General features: G+C 32.1%; 1 protein-coding gene across 3 annotated transcripts in view; it reads left to right on the forward strand.

Moving 5' to 3' along the window:
• The first annotated feature begins 234 nt into the window (after positions 1 to 234).
• Positions 235 to 20162, forward strand: part of LOC129235309 (KAT8 regulatory NSL complex subunit 1-like) — a 183474-nt gene continuing 163546 nt past the window's right edge. For 2 of the 3 annotated variants that reach the window (XM_054869044.1, XM_054869043.1), the window contains exon 1: positions 241 to 2724. Coding sequence is in view for 2 of the 3 variants with exons in the window: in XM_054869043.1 (XP_054725018.1) it covers positions 869 to 2724 (1856 nt within the window). In the remaining variant the exon portion in view is untranslated. Of the gene's footprint in view, positions 2725 to 20162 lie in introns of all 3 variants that reach the window. The other variant, XM_054869045.1, reaches the window with a different exon arrangement.

A 20162-nucleotide genomic window follows, 5' to 3' on the forward strand; every position in this document is an offset into this window, starting at 1 on the left:
TCTTTCAGTTAACTCTAATTGATTCTTTTTTAAATAAATTTCTAAATTATAAAATTTATTTGGGCATAATATTGTCATTAAATAGAAACATCTTGAAATCCCTCATCCAATCACTTTGCCGCATTGTGTTGCCAAGCTCTAATAAAAAACTTCGAAAATGAAATTTCAACCAATGAGCTTTCAGATATTGGAAACTTCGCGTGAGATTAGCTAGGAAGCCGAGTTGGCTGAAATTCTGTGTCCAAGGGTAACAACTAGCCGCCATTGTGATGGATTATTACACAAACAAATGTTTAGTGAACTAAATACAGTTTTACGATTTAAATAATGTACTCGCCGAGTGTTTTTCTTCTGAATACTGATTTCTTTATTTGTCACTGGATTACTGTTCTTCAGCAGGAGTGAAAATTTCTGCCGAATCTTTTGTACGCAGTTATCGGGGACCAGTGCTACCAGTGCGTCGATATCACGTGGTGAACTTTTTTTTGTTATATTTTTGTCTGCACTGCTACATCCTTTGTGCGGCGGTGAAGTGCAAATCGAATTTGTTCCTACCGCGTTTTGTGTTCCGATGTGTGATTAGTTATGAAGTATGCGTCCTTTGATGTTGTGGATAATTCCAAGTAAATAAATTAAAAGGTAGTGGGTATTTAATGGCAAGATCACGTGTGTTCCCAGTGAAAACGCGCCATTTCAAGGCGTTGGCGTAACAACAAACTATGCATTGTATTCGAAGTAAGGGATAAAAGTGCATGCAATTCAATTTTCCCTTTAATACATTTTGCCTGAGATTATATAATTGTTAAATGGCTGCTCAGGCGGTTGTAAATGGTGTTATATAATTGTGTTCCATGGAATCATTACTTGCATGTTGTCACCGGCTTCGCTTAGGGTATGTTGCTTAGCCGTTATGGCCCCCGCCCTTACGAAGGCGGATAGGCGAGCAGATTGTCTTCCTGTTGTGCTCCCTGAACCGTTTTATTTCTCTAAAACGGTAGACACATTTAACAGTGAGGACAATAACAACCATATTACATTTTCTACACTTAATTTTAAAACAGCATGGCAACCCAGTTTCAACAAATCGTTTATGAATAAAGTGTGGTGGAGGTCAGGCGATAGAACTAAGCTCTTAATTTCTAATAATATACGATATTCTGCTGTTGAATTTCGTAGACATTGGGCTCTAAGCAGCAGACTAAGGTTAAATGTCGCGCCAAAGTGTTGTAAACCATGGCTTTATTCAAAAGGGTTTTCTACCCTTGCCGATAAGCTCAGGCTAAAATACTGTACGATGAACAAAAATAATCTCACTAATAGAAGTATGGGTTTAGCTAAAGCTAATGCATCTCTGGGTTTGCATGACCTGAAAAAAATGAGAAAGATATCGCAGTTGCGTCACAAAGAAGATACAACTATTTTAGAAAGTGATGGGGAATCTTCTCCCGATATTCGAGATTCAACTAACTCTGATTTTCAAGATGAAACTTTAGTAACAGTAGTGTCTCCTGTTTCTAAAGGCATTTTAAATAAAAATCATCTTTCTGATCATGATTGTGATGTATTTTCTCCAAGTTCAAGCCTGGATGGATTACAATCGGATTCATTTAGTCAGACAGACAGTTTAAGAGTTATTGGTGAGAATCGACCAAAAGAATGTCAACTGTCGAATAATTCAGAGTTGGAACTTGGCTCTGTTGTTGCTTCATCATTGCAATCTAATTCTGTAGTATCGCCAGCTGAAAATAATTCTGGAGTTGATGCTTTCACTGTTGTTGTTAATAACTGTTCTGGCCCATCCAGTGTAGAGTCTTGTGATACTTCAAACAAAGTGCTTAGTGTGTCTGTTGACTTGCAACAATCATCATCAGTTACGGAAAAACCAGTTGAAAATGTTAATGAGCAAGAAACAATATCACAACTACCATCAATTTTTTTAGAACCACAAGAGAAATCACCAAATCCATTGTTATGCAACTTTGTAAATGAAATTCCTTTATTGTTAGACTCTCCAGATTTTTTATTGAATGCCTCTCATAGTTTTGAAAATATTGGCAATACTTATTTACGGTTACCTAATCAGTTATTAGATGTAATAAATTGGGAAAAATCAACACAGAGTCGAAAGAAACGGCAGCAAATGAAGTCAAATCAAATTTGCTGTAAATTGACGTTAAATGAAAATGAAAATTTTTCAAAATTAATTTCAGGCAGGGAAGAAAAACTCAAGTTAGCTGTAGTACAATTTCAGCTTCGTAAGTGTAAACAACTAAATTTACATGTAAGGAAACAAATGCAACATTTTGTTGAACATTTTCAAAAAAAACTTGGAATTACTTGCCAAATGCAAGTAGATCCAAGTCATTTAAGACCAGAAAAAGATTTGGTTGATATCAAAACAGAAATTTTACAAAGTGAAAATGTAAAGAGCCTTTCTACTGCAGCCTTAGTAAATTTGGTACGGAATATTGAATCTAACACTATTCCGGATAATTTGTTACCTCAACAAAAAACTGAAATGCAAAATGTAGATGAACCTAGTGATAAGTCAAATGTGTTTGATCCAGAGGATTTTGTGGAAATTAAGCATACTAGCAAATTTCTTCGCAATAGTATGAAAAAGTGGCTTCGCTCAGTGGATTCTGATATGACTGATGAAAGTTCTGATGAAGAAAGTGTTCATTGGGTATTTCAAAAAATGGCTTTGGATACTCATTCTTCTCGGTAAGTATGCATGTAGTGCTTTTTTATTTGAAGTATATTCAATGTTTTTTTTTTCAAAGTTATATTTGTTTTACCAATATTTAAATTATTTAGTCTGTATAAAGTGGGATTGTTTTTAAAGTGTACTTTCCCTTGTTTTTTTTTCCTTTGCAAATTCGCCCTAGACAGTTTGTGTCCAAAAAATTATTTAAATGAAAAAGTGTGTTTAGAGTAAAGATATTTTCGTAAAAAAATGTATTTTTATGTTGTGAAATAATTTAGTTCATGTGTTACTCAAGGGTCTAGGATGGAGTTTTTTTTTGTCATAAAAAGTTAAATGTTATAATGTTAATTTGAAGAAAAAAAAAACCCCAACCTTTACACAAAAGTAGTGTAACGGGCATTTTTTGAATATGCTGCTCAAATTTAAAAAAAAATCAAACTTGCGGAGTATTTTTTGGTAAACAATTCTTTCCTTGTTACAATTATTCTTGGTGAAATATCTTCTCCATGTAACTCTGGGACTGTCCAACCATAAAATTTGCTCTTTATATAACGACAAATGGAATAACATCTTTATTGTTGTTCCTAAATTGTTAATTTTGTGCTTTATGCTGCACAGTTATGTGCAATATTATGTAGTACGTTTCAAATTTTGAATATTACCCGGGTAGGGGGGTGGGACAGACAAAAATTGTATTTCTTACGGAAAAAGTTGGAAAGTGTGTGTCATGTTTGTTTTAATGCAATGGTGGTATTGTTTCGGTAAAATACAGTTGTAGAATTAATCTCAATCACAATTAGTTAGGATATATAATAAATTTACTCATGATGTTTTCCTAAAAATGAAAAAAGATGAATCCAATATTTAAGAAAACATGGAACAAAGCAATAAATGCACTAGTTATGGTAATGAGAATTCAACATAACTTGCATAATTATAGGGGGGGGGGGTGTTGATGTCAAAAAATTCGAGTTTGATGACATGTCAGAAACTAGGCAAGAACTCATAAACCTTAAGGGTCATTCCATGTCAGATCATCACACGGTTTAGGACGGACCGTCACAGAACTGGATGAAACTTGGTACATGAAGAGATTTAGCCCAGTTATGAATGAAAATGCCAAAAAAAAAAATTTCTTTCACCTCATTCAAAAGTTATTAAATATTAATTATTCAAATTTTCATCAAAAAATGCTACACTTTGAGACAGTTAAATCTCATTTTCTCAGAAACTATAACAGATACAAGCTTGAAATTGGTCTTGTTTTGAAGCTCTTTTAATGTGCTTTAATTTGATGTGCAACTTGATAAAATCAAAAAATAATAATTTTAAAATTAAATTAAATTAAATTTTAAAATTTTAATTTCTTAAAAATGGACAATTTTAAAATTCTGAAAAAAATTCACAAAATTACTTTGTGTTATCCTCTAGCATATTACTAAGTTTCATAATGGGATCTTAATGGGATCAGATGATACAGGGAGGACAAGTTTTACATATATCAAAGTTTCTGCATTTTGGACAAAATACCCTTTCTGATGGATTACTCAAATATTATTCTAAGTTATTAAATTAGCACAGGAAACTATAAATGAACTGCTAATAGTAATGTAAAACCTTCTAATGTCTTACACCTGCTTTAAAATTGAATGAAATTAATATAATAATGGAAAAAAAATAAATAATACTCACACTAACTCATTTTTTTTTTTTTAAAAAAGGAGAACGTCAGCATTGTCCTACATTTGTCGGAGTTTTTTACTCTCTAAGCTGCAAAATATTTACAATATTGTTCTTTTCTTCAGCTGGTAGAGTATATGTCCTCCCTGTTGGCGTGATGGGATTTACTTTACAAATAATGTCGGACCACAGACACCAGAAAGAATCCACAGACACCAGAAAGAATTGCTCTATCCACCCCCCACCCCCCCATTTTTTTTGTGGAAGGATCATTTTGCAATCCCAAATATACCCTCCCCCCTCCCCTCCTAAAAAATTTTCAGATCATCTGCATCCCTTCACACCCCCCCCCCCCAAATAAATAAATAAAAATGAACATTTTATGCTCTATTTGGCAAGCATTTCTAGAGGTTTAGTTTCCCTCTTCATGTGCTGGTTTTCTTTTCTAAAAAAAGACAACAAGAAGAAAAAGAAAACACTATGACTTAAACAAAAAAAAAAAGAAAAAAAAAGGATCTTGCAAAAAAAAATAGTTTTAGTTTTATTTCTTCCAAAAGTCTAGACGCCTTTTGATGCAAGGGCACTTTTCTTTTTATTCAGTTCATATGTGTTACAAAAGAAGTTCATGTGAGTGTACTGCTTTTGATTATTTTTGGAATTGGTTTTGGTAACTTAAGGTGCAAAATCCATTCTTTCAAAAAAAATATTGTCCCCCCCCATGCCATAAAATTATGACAAGCTTTTATTAATTCATTTCTCCCTTTTCTTTAATATTAATAGTAACTATTATTTACTTATTTATTTTGTGTACTCTAAAATTAATATTGCTACAAACAATTATTTTGGCAAATTTTACAAAAACAAAATTTGATTATAACCTCCCTCCCCCCCTTTTTTTGGAATTAGTAAGTTATCTTTTGAAACTAAGGGAGGGGGGGTGCTTTTGAGATTTTATGGTACTGCTGACTGAACTCCACAAGCAAAAACATGAAAACATGTTGAAAAATTGGTCAATCCCAAACCAGTGACAGGTGGAGAAAAAAGTAGTGAGGGCAGAACGAACCATTGGATCTCATTCTCAATAGCCACCCCCAGTCTGTTTCATTTTGTTAGCAAAGGGGGTGAAAAGGGTAGCTTACTGTTTCAGATCTGAATTTGTAGTGGATTATTTTAAGTTCACATCCCCAGAGAAAATTATTTTCTTTTTTTCCCCTTTCTTCCTTTCCTTTTTTAAAATTTTATTTCTTTTTAATTTATTTTTTCTCAATAAAATGAGATTTAGATGATTAATATTTTTATTAATGAGTTATTTTTCAGGAACAAATTGTACTAAGAAAAACTTCCATTTCTAGTAGACAGTTCTGCATAAAAAAGTGAACATGTATGAAGCATATTTATTTATTTATTTATTTTTTTGCACATAAAATAATAACTATTCAGCACAATAACCCATATTTTGGCAGATATTTGAAACTTGTCCTCCCTGTATCAACTGATCCCATTAAGATCCCAATATGAAACTTGGTGAGATGTGAGAGGATAACACAAAGTAATTTTGTAATTTTTTTCAAAATTTTAAAATTGTCCGTTTTTAAGAAATTTAAATTTTAAAATTTATTTAAATTTAATTTTAAATTAAAAAATTTTGAATTTTATTAAGTTGCATATCAAATTGAAGCAGATTAAAAGAGCTTTAAAACAAGACCAATATCAGGCTTGTATCTTTTATAGTTTCTGAGAAAACAAGGATTAACAGTCTCAAAGTGTAGCATTTTTTAACAAAAATTTGAATAATCAATAATTAATAACTGCTAAATGAGGAGAAAGAAAATTTTTTTTTTTAGCGTTTTCATTCATAACTAGGTTAAATCTCTTGGTGTACCAAGTTTCATCCAGATCTGTGACGGTGCGTCCTAAAATTGCTCCAAATTGTGTTGATTTGACGTGGAATGACCCTTAAGAAACTCATCATTATCAATATTTTCTAAGCATACAGAATTTCCTCATGTTGAAAATTGAGATATAAATTCACTTCATCTGTTGATTAAAAATGAAATAAATAAATTTTATTGAAATAAGTTTATAAATTTTCCTTTGAATTAATTTGCTATACTTTAAAAATAATTATGGACATTGAAAGCAAAATCAAGTTTTCAAAGAAAGCAGTTAGTTCTCTGTTGTCCATTTCAAGAGGAAAAATTTTTTACAAACAAAACTATTGTGTAATAAAAAATTAACACTATTTAATAGTTTACCCACCCAATTTTTGGAAGCAAAATATTTTTAAATGAGCATTTCAGAGAAAAATATTATGAAATACTCAATAGTTAAAACTTATTAATGTTTATATTTATGCGTTATGAATATTGCAGTAAATACTAATTGATTAGATTACACCCCTTCAGCATTAGCATACTTTTGGGCAGTTTAAGACACTTTCAGACAGTTTTGGACAGTAAAAACCACATGTTCTGTCCTAAACCAGTTTTGGGCAGTCCAAAACTCAACCCTGTTCTTAACGTGTTTAGCAAGCTGAAATCTACTGAGCTTGGCAAAACCCTAACTATTGTTGTTACACATCAACTTGCGTTTCAGCATTATTTCCACTTTGAATGGCTTTGCTCCGAAAGTTAACGGAGTTTTTACATTATGACTTGTAAGTGTGGTTTTTTTTTATTTTCCGAAAACAGCATTAAGAAAAATATTCAAACTGAAGTTGAGAAAAAAATTTAATTGAAATGAATTATTGAAAAAATTGCTTTATTAAAACAAGAATTTTATGCATTAATCTTAATGGGTTTTAAATCAGGACTGTCATTGTAACGGGATTTCATTGTACCGTGGGAAAAAAAAAAAAACTAATGCTTACAAATTGAAATATTTAATAAAAAATTCACCTGTGTAGCTAAATAAGATTCTTGAAAAATAAGTTACACATACTGTGAAGCACCATCAATGCGTTTCTCTTTTTCTTTTATACATTTTTATCAATTATACGTTTTTTAAATTGGTTCTTGCAGAGTCTTAATACACATTATCCTATATACGTATTATACATTTTTTCATTTGTGCGCTTTTTTCATACAGTCCCTTCAAAAAAAAAATAGTGCTTCACTGTGTATTTATACTTGAAAGTTCACATAGAATAAGTATTCAATATAAAACATTAGTTTGATACATTTTATTTTGTTTTAGATATTTTCTCACAAAATACAATTTCTCTACAAATGTTGTTTTGGACACAAGGGTTGTGGATAGGACCGCAAAAACCACTGTAAATACTTACTGTGGTTTTTACCATAGTAGTCTGAAACCTTGTCCTGGTTTTACACTCTTAAGTGCTGTAATTAGTTATATATATTTTTTAAATGTTAAACTTTTTTTTCGCGGTCCAAAAATCATATTTTGCCAATCTGGAATTTAATGAAAAAAACAAAAAAATGTCTGGAAAACCTGAAAATGTCAGGAAATTTCATTTTTGAAGCAGTAGGAAATTGGAAACAACTTGATTTATGAACATAATTGTGCATTGCAGAAATTCACTTTTAAGGATAGGTTTTTCATTGTGGATAATTTTCTCAGACCCATTTATTTAATACCTTGCTAACAATATTCAGATTTTGAATCCTTCCAATTATCATTTTTGAAACTGTATTTTGTTGGAAATATCAGACTCACGAACTGATTGAGATAACTGCTTAATCTTTCATAGTTCTAAGTGCTTGTATTTTATTTTCCACTAATTAAAGTCCAAAAGCAAAATGTATTAAACAATTAAAAATTAACCAATTAAAACTTTAAAATAAAACAGTTCCAAGTAGGGAAGAGTTTGGCTCAGTGGTCCGTTTTTCTGCTTTTCATTTAACTCATCAAAAGACTAAATATGCAGCGTTATTTTCTACCATGAGCAAGTGTCTGTTCTGGATTTTTGGCTTGGTCCTCTGATTGGGAATGTGAATAATTTTTTTTTTGTGAAAAATAAATCTTTTTGTTCTATCGGGGATGAGATTTTTTCCATCTTTTGTCGGAATTCTGGCTTTTTCTGTTGGCTTTAAAAACCTTTCCTCTTTTTTTTGCTTCTTTAAGGCCTCATATCGCTCTTTTTTTCCTAAAATCGGAAAATTCATTAACTGAAATCTTTTCGCTTTTTCTTAATTTTTGGTTCTTGTTTTCGATTTAACTCCCCCCCTTCCTGGAATCTTTATCCTCCGCCATGTCTGCCAGAAACATATGTTTTGGAATCATGCCAACAACGTCAAAGCTGCTCTGATAGTTGCCTGCTTGCGGACGTAAGGGAGGGGGCTGGCCAGAGGAAATTTGGGTCCATTAACGGACCCTTCACAAAAATCCGGTCAACCAAAACGGACCTTTCGCAAAATTCCGATTAACCAAAGCGGACCCTTCACAAAATTATGACAAATGTTTATCTTTCACAAATTGTTTATTGAAGGAGCAAATCTGAAATCAAAATAATGCATATTTCTCTGTTTAAAACCAATAACTTTTGAAACCTTTTTTAAAGTTAAATTAGAGGAATGAGCTATACAAAATCTGCTAATTTTTCAAAAAAAAAGGTCACAAATGGGCACTCTTGTGATGCTCCTGCAAGTGGTAAATAACTGCCAAATAAATGCTTGTTTCTTTGAAAGAAATTGACAGCTGAAAGTCAGGGTTGGTTTTAAATAATTTTGCTTGTTTGTTTTATCATAACTATTTTGCAGCTGTGTTGTTGTAAACTTCTTTGAAAAGACACTGCCTTGTAAGCACTTTTCTCCCCCCTCAATCAGGAGTGGGAAAAAAATGTGAATCCCCACTTAGATTCTGGTGTTAAATCTTTATAGTGACTTGATTAGAAAATGTTCTTATTTTACCAGCTTGGCAATATTTGCATTTCTATGGTATGATATGTGTGTAACTGCTATTTTGGGAGAAAATTATATGGGTATTTCGATGCTAACAAGGATGATTAACTCTTTTATTTACCGTTTTTTTCTTTAGATGCCTATACTTTGAAAAGTGCAATCTTGACACCCGATATGGGAACCATATTTATACTTTTTTCAATCAAACTTCGCTTTATTAGGATATAAATATGAAAAGTCTCTTTATTTTGGTTACAATGCTTATAACATGGTTGTAAAGCGAAATTCCGTATTCTAGTCGAGTCAAAAATTAAAATGCTGAATTGATGTTTTAATTTTATTTTTGCTTCAACTGTGACAATAAATATTAATGATATGCTTATCATATCTCTAAAATGCAATTCTAAAATAATTTTATCAAAAATATTACTTTTACAAGCCGTTTTTATACTTTTGATGCCCTCACTTTGAGGATTGCGATCTCTTAGCATTGATTATAGGAATTGGATTTTTTCGAATTTTCAATTCTTAGTACACTTTGTTAAGAGGTAAACAAATAAAATCCCCCCCCCCCTTTTTGTTTAAATCCCCTGCCTGAATTGTATTTTTGTATTACAATTTTAAATATTATACATATGACCTTTCTATTATAATTTAACACAATGTAGAATGTTAAATAAATATTGATACTTGAAGGGTCCCCATCTCCCAGATAGCGATGCCCCTCCCCCCCAAATACTAGAAAAACACTCGATAATGATATTCTCAACAGAAAAGAGGAAAACACTCAACTTTAAGTTTCAATGATGCAGTATTTGTACCATCAAAATTCTAAAATTTTGTTTCTACAAAATAATTTGATTTTGTAGAAATTGACTGATTTTTCATAAAATTATTTGATTTTTAACAAAAAATGGGCTTTGTAAAAAATCCTGGACAGACCAAATTAAAGTACATCAAATTAAAGCTAATAACATGAGATTTATGAAATCAATAAAGGAAATTTTCATAAAAGTAAACTTTTTATTTCAGTGAAATCCCGTTACAACAAATACCGATATAACGAAATCTTCGTTACAATGAGTGTTCGGGTCCCATTTTAAAACGCATTAAGATAATGTTTAAAAAATCTCATTTTAACAAAGATTTTTTTCAAAAATTCGTTGTAACGAAATATTTTTCTCAATGTCAGGTGGAATATTTTATACTTAATGCTGTTTTCAGAAACTAAAAAACAACTTTCACAATCTGTTACCTGAAAACTTCTTTGTACTTTCAAAACGAGCCATTCAAGGTGGAAATGCACTCATACTGAAAAGTGGGTTGATGTGTGACAACAAAAGCTAGTGTCTATCCAAGCGCAGTCGATTTCTGCACCCAAACGCAAGGCACCTTGCGAATTTGGAAAGGGTTCTTGTGGTCAGTAATATTTATGAATTAGAATCTTTTATAATGTCTAATGAGACCAAATCTCTCACATAAAAGAAAATAGCAACGTTTTTTGTGATGACCAATGAATAAAAGTTCAGTGTTCAATATTTTAATTTTGTGTTTTTCAGAATAATTAATGTGTTAATTATATTTTAGATCTTTTGTAACTGTAAAAGTTGCAGATTTACTTATACAGTAGGCGCTGCTCATTGTGATCACTGTGAGATCTACACAATTTGATAACAATAACCAAAAAGAATCCCGGCGACATAAAATAATGATTTTTTTACATTAAGAAACATTTATTTTTGCAACCTTCGAATTACAATCACAATGACTATAAAACCAGGGCTGCAAAAAAGCCGGCCTTTTCTAAAAGAAACGAGCTGATGTGTGCCTCACATGACTTCCTTTTACTCCATTTTAATGTCATTTTCCCATTATTGGCAATTTTAATGTGATTCAATAGTTTAATCTCTAAATATTAAAAACGATGGCCAAATTAAAACCAGATAAAAAAAATCGCCAAATTAAAACCAGATAAAAAAAATCGCCAAATTTTCCGCCAAGTTGGCGACAAAACTTGGCGACCAAAAGACTGGCGATTATATCGCCAAGTGTCCGCCAAATTGTAACACCACTTAAGTTTGCATTGATATTAACAATGATTTCCCCCCAAAAAGGTGCAAAAGACCCCCTTAGGAACATCCGAAAGCAACCAAAAGGGGAGGTGCACAACTAGACCCCACTACGAGTCTATGTACCAAATTTCAACTTTCTAGGGACATACCATTTTTGAGTTATGCGAGATAACATACGCACATACACACATACTCACATACATACAGACGTCACGAGAAAAGTCGTTGTAATTACCTCGGTGATGGTCAAAATGGATATTTCGCGTGTCTATACATTCTTAGGCACTTTTCCGCATGTGGTCGAATCGAAAAAAAAAACTCAACATTCATTTGGGGGTGAGCAAAATGGAAATTAAGGGCGATTTTTGAGTGAAAATTTTTTCGCGAATACAATACTTCCTTTTTTGTAAAAGGAAGTAAAAAAAGGCCAGTCCCCCCGGCTTTTATTTAAAAAAAAAAGCCAGTCTTTTTTGGCTTTTATAAATCATGTACTATATTCTTCATAATAATTATCATCTCTATATATTTTAATAAACTTAACAAATGTTAATTTAAGTAATAAAACAATACATTTGCTGAAAGTAAAAATGATAAAAGTAAGGTATACACAAAAAACTGCAAATAATTTCTGACAAAATCCTTAAGCTTTTGTTGGATGATCCTCCACCTAAGCTGATGTCTTTGAAACTAAAAATAGCTTCCTTGCAGGGTTAGAAAATATCATATTTTCGAAAATATCCAATATTTTGACACATATTGGGTATTTTGATATATATATCCAATATTTTCAATTAGCAGAAACTGAAGTCGTCAAAATAGTTAATGCATCCTCAATTCACTTTTTTTCTTATATTATACAGGGGTCTGTCGAGGATTTTTCACAGGGTCCGTTTTTTGTGAAAAATCAAATATTTTTGTGAAAAATCAATTTTGTAAAAAATCAAATTTTGCAATTTTTTTTGTATTGGGTGAGTGCAAAAGTTCGTGCGGAGTTGCAATAGATGGCGTTAGAACGGACGTAACGTGTTGTCATTAATACCATTATCTACGTAAGTCAGATCGTTGGAAAGTTGACGTGTGCAGCTTTCATTCCAATCAAAATAATTTGTGCAGATACAAACTGCTTTGAGAAAGATTACTTTTAAAATGAGTGTTGATTAAGTGCATTTATGGCATGTTATGCTTCACGAGTTTCAGAAGGGAATAAATATTGCAGCAGCCGTAAAAAAAATTCAAGATGTTTATCAAGATCAAGCACCAGCTAAAAGAACTGTGGAAAAATGGTTTGCAAAATTTCGCTGCGGAGATTTTAAGCTGGAAGACGAGCCACGCTCAGGTCGACCTTCCGACATTGATGACGACGTTTTGCGTTCTTTAGTTTAGAATACTCCGTCAATTTCAACAGAGGAAGTTGCTACAGCACTTAACGTTGACCGATCAACCGCTTTTCGGCGTTTAAAAAAAAATTGGATTTGATTTAAAGCTTGTTATATGGGTGCCTCATTTGTTGACCGAGAGCAACAAAATCCAGCGAATTTCTGCTTCCGTATCTTTACTCGGGCGGCTCAAAAACAAGCAGTTTTTGGATCGATTAGTGACGGGTGATGAAAAATGGGTCCTGTACTACAACGTTCAGCGCAAACGCACATGGAAACAGGTAGGTGAACATGGTGACGCAATGGCAAAGGCCAGTTTGCACCTGATGAAGGTGATGCTCTGTGTTTGGTGGGATTGCAAGGGTATAATTTATTTTGAGTTTCTCCCCGCCAGCAAAACGATTGATTCGGACAAGTACTGTCGTCAATTAAAAAATCTGAATCGAGAAATCAAACAGAAACATCAGAGTTTGTCAAATCGCAAAGGCGTAGTCTTTCATCAAGATAACGCTAGACCACACGTTTCAAGACAGACGCTATGCGAACTGAACTGCCTGAAATGGGATGTCCTAACTCATCCACCGTATTCTCCTGATATCGCACCATCAGATTATCACTTATTCTGGTCATTGCAAAATCATTTAAATGGAAAAAAACTTGACTCTTTGAATGCCTTACAAGACGTCGTGTCTTCATTCTTCGAATCTGAACCACACAGTTTCTATGATCGGGGCATACGTATGCTGCCAGAACGTTGAAAGAAGATTATAGACAACGATGGAGAATATATCATTGATTGAATAAAGAGTTTTGCTTGTCTAATCACTGTATGACTTTCTTTCACAGACTCTGCACGAACTTTTGCACTCGCCCGATAAAAACGAAATTTTAGAATTTTGAGATGGCGCAAACTACCTCATTGACACTTAAAGTTTAGTGTTTCCCTCTTTTCTGTGTAGAATGTCGAGTTTTTCGAGTATTGGAAGGGGGGGGTGGAGGCAGCATCGGTTCTCTGGCAGATGGTCACCCCTCAAGTATCAATATTTATTTACCATTCTACATTATGTTAAATTATGCTAGAAATGTTATATATATATATATATATATATATATATATATATATATATATATATATAGTATTTTAAATTCTTGTAACAAAGAAATTTAGGCAGGGGTTCAGCATTTAACTTTTTTAACCAAGATACTGTTAAAGAGCACAGAATTTCGTTAAAAACTTAAAATTCTGATTTTTCCTATATATATATATATATATATATATATATAAATATGTGTGTATATGGGCAGTTCTCAAAAGGTGGGAGCAAACACAGACCTCAACTTTGAAGTTTCAACACCAAATAACTTTCATTTTTAATTCTCAAAAATTTTTGAGTTAAATTATAATATTGTATAGAGACAAGAATTGACATAAATTATGGAAAAAATGCTCTTTAAATGCCCTTAAAAAAATATTTTCTTTGCTAAAAGGCGCAATTTTGGACATACCAAAACGTTAACTGAGCAAATGTACCATTAAAGAAAAATTTTTTAAAATTATTTCCATACGTTTCAAAAAAAATTTAAAGGTATGAATCTTACACTGAATAATTTTTTGTTAATATTTTACACAAATAACAAAAGTAAAGAGATTATTCACTTTGTAAACGATTTTAGAAGAAATTTGATGCATGTCCAAAATTTACGATCTTTACAATGCTATTTTTTGAGAACTAAGTATATGATGATTTCATTTTAAAGGTGTTTATCGAGCCTTGGAATCAATTTTTAATTGTTTAAAAGTGTTTTCATAAGCTTTTATGCAGTATCTTAGAAGAAAAATAATTTTTTTTAAACATACAATGTGAGATGTCCAAATGGCGTTACGATCTTGACGCCGATAATTCTGTCCATTTATACATAATTTTTGATGATCTACTGTCTTCTAACCTCAATAAAAAACGTTATTATAATGTTATCTTCTTGAATCCATTGGTATTCTGCATAATTAATATGTTACACATTGAACAATACATAAATTACAGTAGAAACATGGCTGCTTATGATCGAACCGAAAGCCATTTTGCGCTAAAATCGCCAAGCAAACCTCCGTTGGCGACAACACAGTATACGATAAGCTAAAGGTTACCAGAGGGGAATTCCAATTTGACAAATGTAGTTTATCGTCAGCTGTACCAGTTTTGGCAACTTTATCACCTGCGCTAGCAATTTTTTTTTTCCGCTTTTATTATTTTAGAATTCTTTTTCTCTTCTTTCTTTTAGAAACATAATTGAACGATCTCCAAATAGAAATACGAATTTCTTTCTTCAATAATTTTTTTAGACATCATTTTAATTCTTATGACATTCGAAAAAATATTATTAAAACTGATGTCACTTTTTACAATTGTATTATTTTTAATTTGAAGCTTTTTTTTAACCTTGCATCAATTTCTTCAAAATCATTCCAAAACTTTATTAAATGTAAGGAGCAGCATTTATAGCCATTCAAGTATTTCATTAATATCCTCTTTATTATTAAATTGCAAGATTTAAAAAGTAGTAAATAAAATTTTCATTGGAAAAGTTAAAAATCAGATTAACAATTGTCAAAAATGGTGAAACTTACGTTATGATGATGTCCAAAATCCGTTACCTACAGGAAAACAATGTCCAAAATCTGTTACCTACAGATTGCTGATTTAATTTGCTAATTAACAATTTTTACAAATACCTGCTGTCTTTTCATATTCATATATTGTGTTCTAGGTATGCATACTATAGAATAAAATCAAAATTGATGTCAAATTTGAAAATTTTTGAAATTGCTCAAAGTTAACTTTTTTGTTCCCACCTTTTGAGAACTGCCCATATATGTATATTTTACTTGTTTGCCTCTTAACAAAGTGTACTAAACATCGAAAATTAAAAAAAAATCAGATTCCCATAGCGGATGCAAAGGGATCGCAATCCTCAAAGTGAAAGCATCAAAAGTATAAAAAACAGCTTGTAAAATAAATATTTTTAATAAAATTAATTTAGAATTGCGTTTTAGAGTCTATGATACACATATCATTATCTGTACATAGTTGAAGCAAAAAAAAACAGTATAAAACCATTTATTCAGCATTTTAATTATTGACTCGTGAAAAAAAAAGGAATTTCGCTTTAAAAGCTTGAAATAAGCGTTGTTACAAATATAAAGAGATTTTTCATTTATTTGCATCCTAATAAAGCGAATTTAGCTTGAAAAAATAATAAAATATGATTCTCATTTCGGATGTAAAAAGATTGCGTTTTTCAAAATGTAGGCAAGGCATCTAAAGAAAAAAACGGCAAATAAGACTTCATTTAAAGTTAATTATCCTTTTTAGCATCGAAAAATCAAACCCATATATCTTCCTTTCAAAATAACACTTAAACATCGCACTACCAGATGCTAAGTGGTGATAAACAGATCGCACTAATATTTCATTTTACATTTCGATCAATTTTAATGTAGTTAATTTAGCCTTAGCTGTTTTACTCTTTTCTTTTGTTAGCTACTTTTAGTTATATGATTCAGAAGTAAATATGCATTATTCGGTGCACAGTCATAAGTCATTTTCTTTTTTTCTGAGCAATGTTTTGGGTATTTTTATTAATAAATGAATAATATTACAATGATTAATATATTTTTTGTATGGAAAATATATATACCGTAGTTGAAAAAATCAATATCCAAAATATCATGATATTTTCAAAATAAGTATTGGATATATATCATGATATATATATATCATGATATATATCGGCGAAACCTACGTTCCTTGAAACCTAAAACTTTTATGCAATAATTTGTCAGACAAACACGTTTCAAGTACAGTACTTTATCACGGTTAATACGTTCCAGGCTTTACCGGGATAGCTGAATTTCCGCGAAGCAGGATTCTGTGTTTATATGTCGAATATTTTTCTAATTAGAGCTCATAAAACTTACTACAATTTAAGTAGGTTTTCAACGTAGTTAGATCCTCCTAGAAATGAAACAGCACCCTTAAACACCATTACATTTGTATTACTTATACTTAATATATTGCACAAAATATTGGAAAATAAGATATATTAGAGGTTATATCACAATTTTAATTATTGGGAAATAAACTGCACGCACTCATTCAATTCTTACACACTACTACTAATCTATGAGAATAGCTCAACTTGTTCGATGATGAATCAATTGCCAGTTAGTGATCGTGTGCGGCCTTTCTTCCTCTACATTTATCCTCATTAAAGATATTACTTATACAACTCAAAACGTTAGTACATTGTTGAACACCATTTACAGATGTATTTATCCCATAGTACGAGAGTAGTTAAAAAAGTTTTTAGACTTCACTATAAAAAATAAATTTATTAACAAAAATTGCATATAACTTTTTGATATACAACCCTTTGGCTGCAATGAACTTGTCAATTTAGGCAAACCAGGCTTTAAATGCTGATGACCACTCATCTTTACCTAACTGGTTACTTCACTGCCAAACCTGCTTTCTAGCATTTTATTTTTAATTTTGGGGAACAGAAAAAAGTCACAGGGTGCAAAATCTGGCGAGTAGGGATCATGTGGTAGGGTTTTGATACCTTCTGCCACAAGATAATCCTTAGTTCTCGGTGCAGGATGTGCCGAAGCATTGTCATGGTGCAGGATCATTCCATGTGTTCCGCGTTTGGGCCTTTTTTGACGGCACCGTTCCAGAACGTCTGGCAAATGCTTGATCATATACTAGTCTACTGTAACCGTTCTGTCTTCCAGCACTATGGTAGCAATATGTCTTGAGTATGAAAAATTTTTTGCCACAATTCACTTTCCAAAAATTTTTGTGCGTTTGACCTTGGTTGGTGGCGGATCACCTAGAGAGCACCAGTTCATAGACTGGCACTTTTTTTTCTGGCTCAAACTGGTATTTCGTCGCCTGTAAAACTATATCCCATACACTTTTCTCTTTGCCATCAATGATTTTTTTTTCATCATGTGGCACTATTCCACCCGAATTGTTTTTTTGGGCGTCACTCGGTGCGTGAGGGATCCATATTGAGCAGCGCTTTCACAGCAAAAAGTGATCGTGCAATGTAGCATTGAAGCTCCCGGAACTGATCTTTAAGATGCTAAATATATCCTGATGAAGTCTTCTCTCACTAGAGATCGCTTTTTTTTTAACATTTTCATCTGTTGTCTAAGTGCTTAGACCTCCACTTCTGGGGTCCTATTCTAAGGATGTTTTCCCATGCCTAAACTTGTTAAATCAGTTGAATACCAAGCCAGGTGAAGGAGAATTATCCGAAAGGTGGAAGAAAGCCTTTGGAAAAACTCTGCAACAGTCAATCCTATCGAAAAATCGTAAAAAATCATGGCGCGCCAAACTTCTCTGTTCAACTCCATTGTCGGAATGCATGAGCAGAGTGTTCAAAAGAAGAAAGATCCCACATAGAAATTTTGCGATTGATGACAAATGCTGCTGCCATCTACCATAAAGTATTGAAGGTTGAACCTACTGATGGGCGTTGAAAGTAAATTTTTACTTGTATTTTTCTATGCGAGTCTAAAAACTTTTTGAACCACCTAAGTAATAATAAAGTGATTTATCCAGTTAGTGTTTAATGGTTAAAATGAGATACTGATTGCCAGACTTTTTTCGGCAATTTTATACCTCCACTACCTCAACTAGTATAACTACAGCCCCTCAGAAGAGCTTATCTTACTTAAAAGACTTTGTTATTCTTTTGTAGAAAAAAGTTAACACAAGAGCATAAAAAGGCTAATTGCTATATTTGAAAAAAAAAAAAAAAACTGAAAATACCGTAATGTTGTGAAGTTGCGAAAGTTGAACGCGAAATAGCGAGGAACAACTGTACTTCCTTCTTCCCATAAACAAGTACTTCCAAAACCCAAAAAATATTAAACTACCAGTTCTTGCTACTTTACTGCCTGAAATAAAAAATTATTGCAGTGATCAGTTGGCTGAGTTTTTAGCACAGTAAGCAATTATTTATGCTGTGTACCTATTACCAATTGTAGATCTATAGCATTCCGGCAGAATTTAAATTCATTCACCAATGTGGTCTTGTTGGTTTTCTTATTTATGAAAATTCGTTGATAATTTTTACTAGTTCCGTCATTTGGGGGTCTGTGGAGACACTTGTTAGCAATGTTTTTGTAATAAGTGAGCCTTATTTTTGATGTTTTCCATAAAATTTGCATCGACTACACACCTTTTGCCTCCTCCCTGAATAAAATTCGAAATGACGGGCGTGCAGATAAGTACATTGCCCAATATTTTAAAATTAATATCAATATTTAACTGGTTTTCTTCAAAAAAAAAAAAAAAAATGTGTGGATAAATTAATGAAGTTCATCTTTTGCTTTCATGGATGCATGATTGAATACAAGTTTAACATTGCATTACTGAATGTTTTGCTTTCCCACTGTATATATTTTACATACCTGCTGATTAGGGCCATATACAAGGGAGGGGGGTTCACCCCCCCTCAAAAGTTCGGTTTGACATTTAAATGTTCGTTTATATTTAAAAATTTTCAAAAAATATTGTTCCAAAACTCAAATGTCTTCCCTATGTACAGGGTGCCCACAACTAACGGACGGCTCGAAAAAATTTTATTACTGTGATACAAGTTTTTCTATAATGTTAAAATAAATGTTAAACAAAAGTAACATCATTGTTCATCAAAGTTTAAGTAATGATTTCTATTCTCATGTATTTAACTGTGACCACAGATGTCACTCTTTTCGAAAAGGCTTCTGCAGCGACATGCACTACAGAGAATGGAATTTCATTCCATATCTTTAGTAGTAAATTTTAAAATTTAACTGTGGGCATTGGTTTTAGGTTTTTCAATTTATTCTCCATCACCACATGCTATAGTCCGGTCGATTGAGATTAGGACTGGATGCAGGACATTTCTCTGTGAATGTAAAGGATGGACAACTGTGTTTGCACCACTCTTGAACGATATTTGCTTTCTGGGTGGGTACCAAATCTTGCTGAAATATGAATGAATCCTTATTGAATAATTTTTGAACTTCTTTAATCATGTGAGATTTCAATACTTTTTATAAATTATAATTTTTGTCTATTTTCACACCTTTTTCAATAAAAGGAAGGGGCAGTTTTCCTCTCTTGCTTATAGTACCCCAAACCATTACTAAAAATAGTTTCTGGAACCTGTGAACAATTCTTTTAGTTGAACTGATATTCTGCATTAATGTTGCATAAATCCTGTTATTTTGCCTTTGATGAAATGCTTGTGGCAAAAATAATTTCTCCTCCGAAAAAAAATCTCAAAAGCAGCGTGTCTTTGCACTTTCTTAGTCATTCAAATTTATTATTCTCTGTTAATCCATGGACAGTCATTTTCTTGTAAGCTTTTAATTTTAAATCCTGTTTTATGATGATTCCAGCGATATTTT

This window comes from Uloborus diversus, chromosome 2 (genome assembly GCF_026930045.1).
Source record: "Uloborus diversus isolate 005 chromosome 2, Udiv.v.3.1, whole genome shotgun sequence".
Lineage (NCBI taxonomy): Eukaryota > Metazoa > Arthropoda > Arachnida > Araneae > Uloboridae > Uloborus > Uloborus diversus.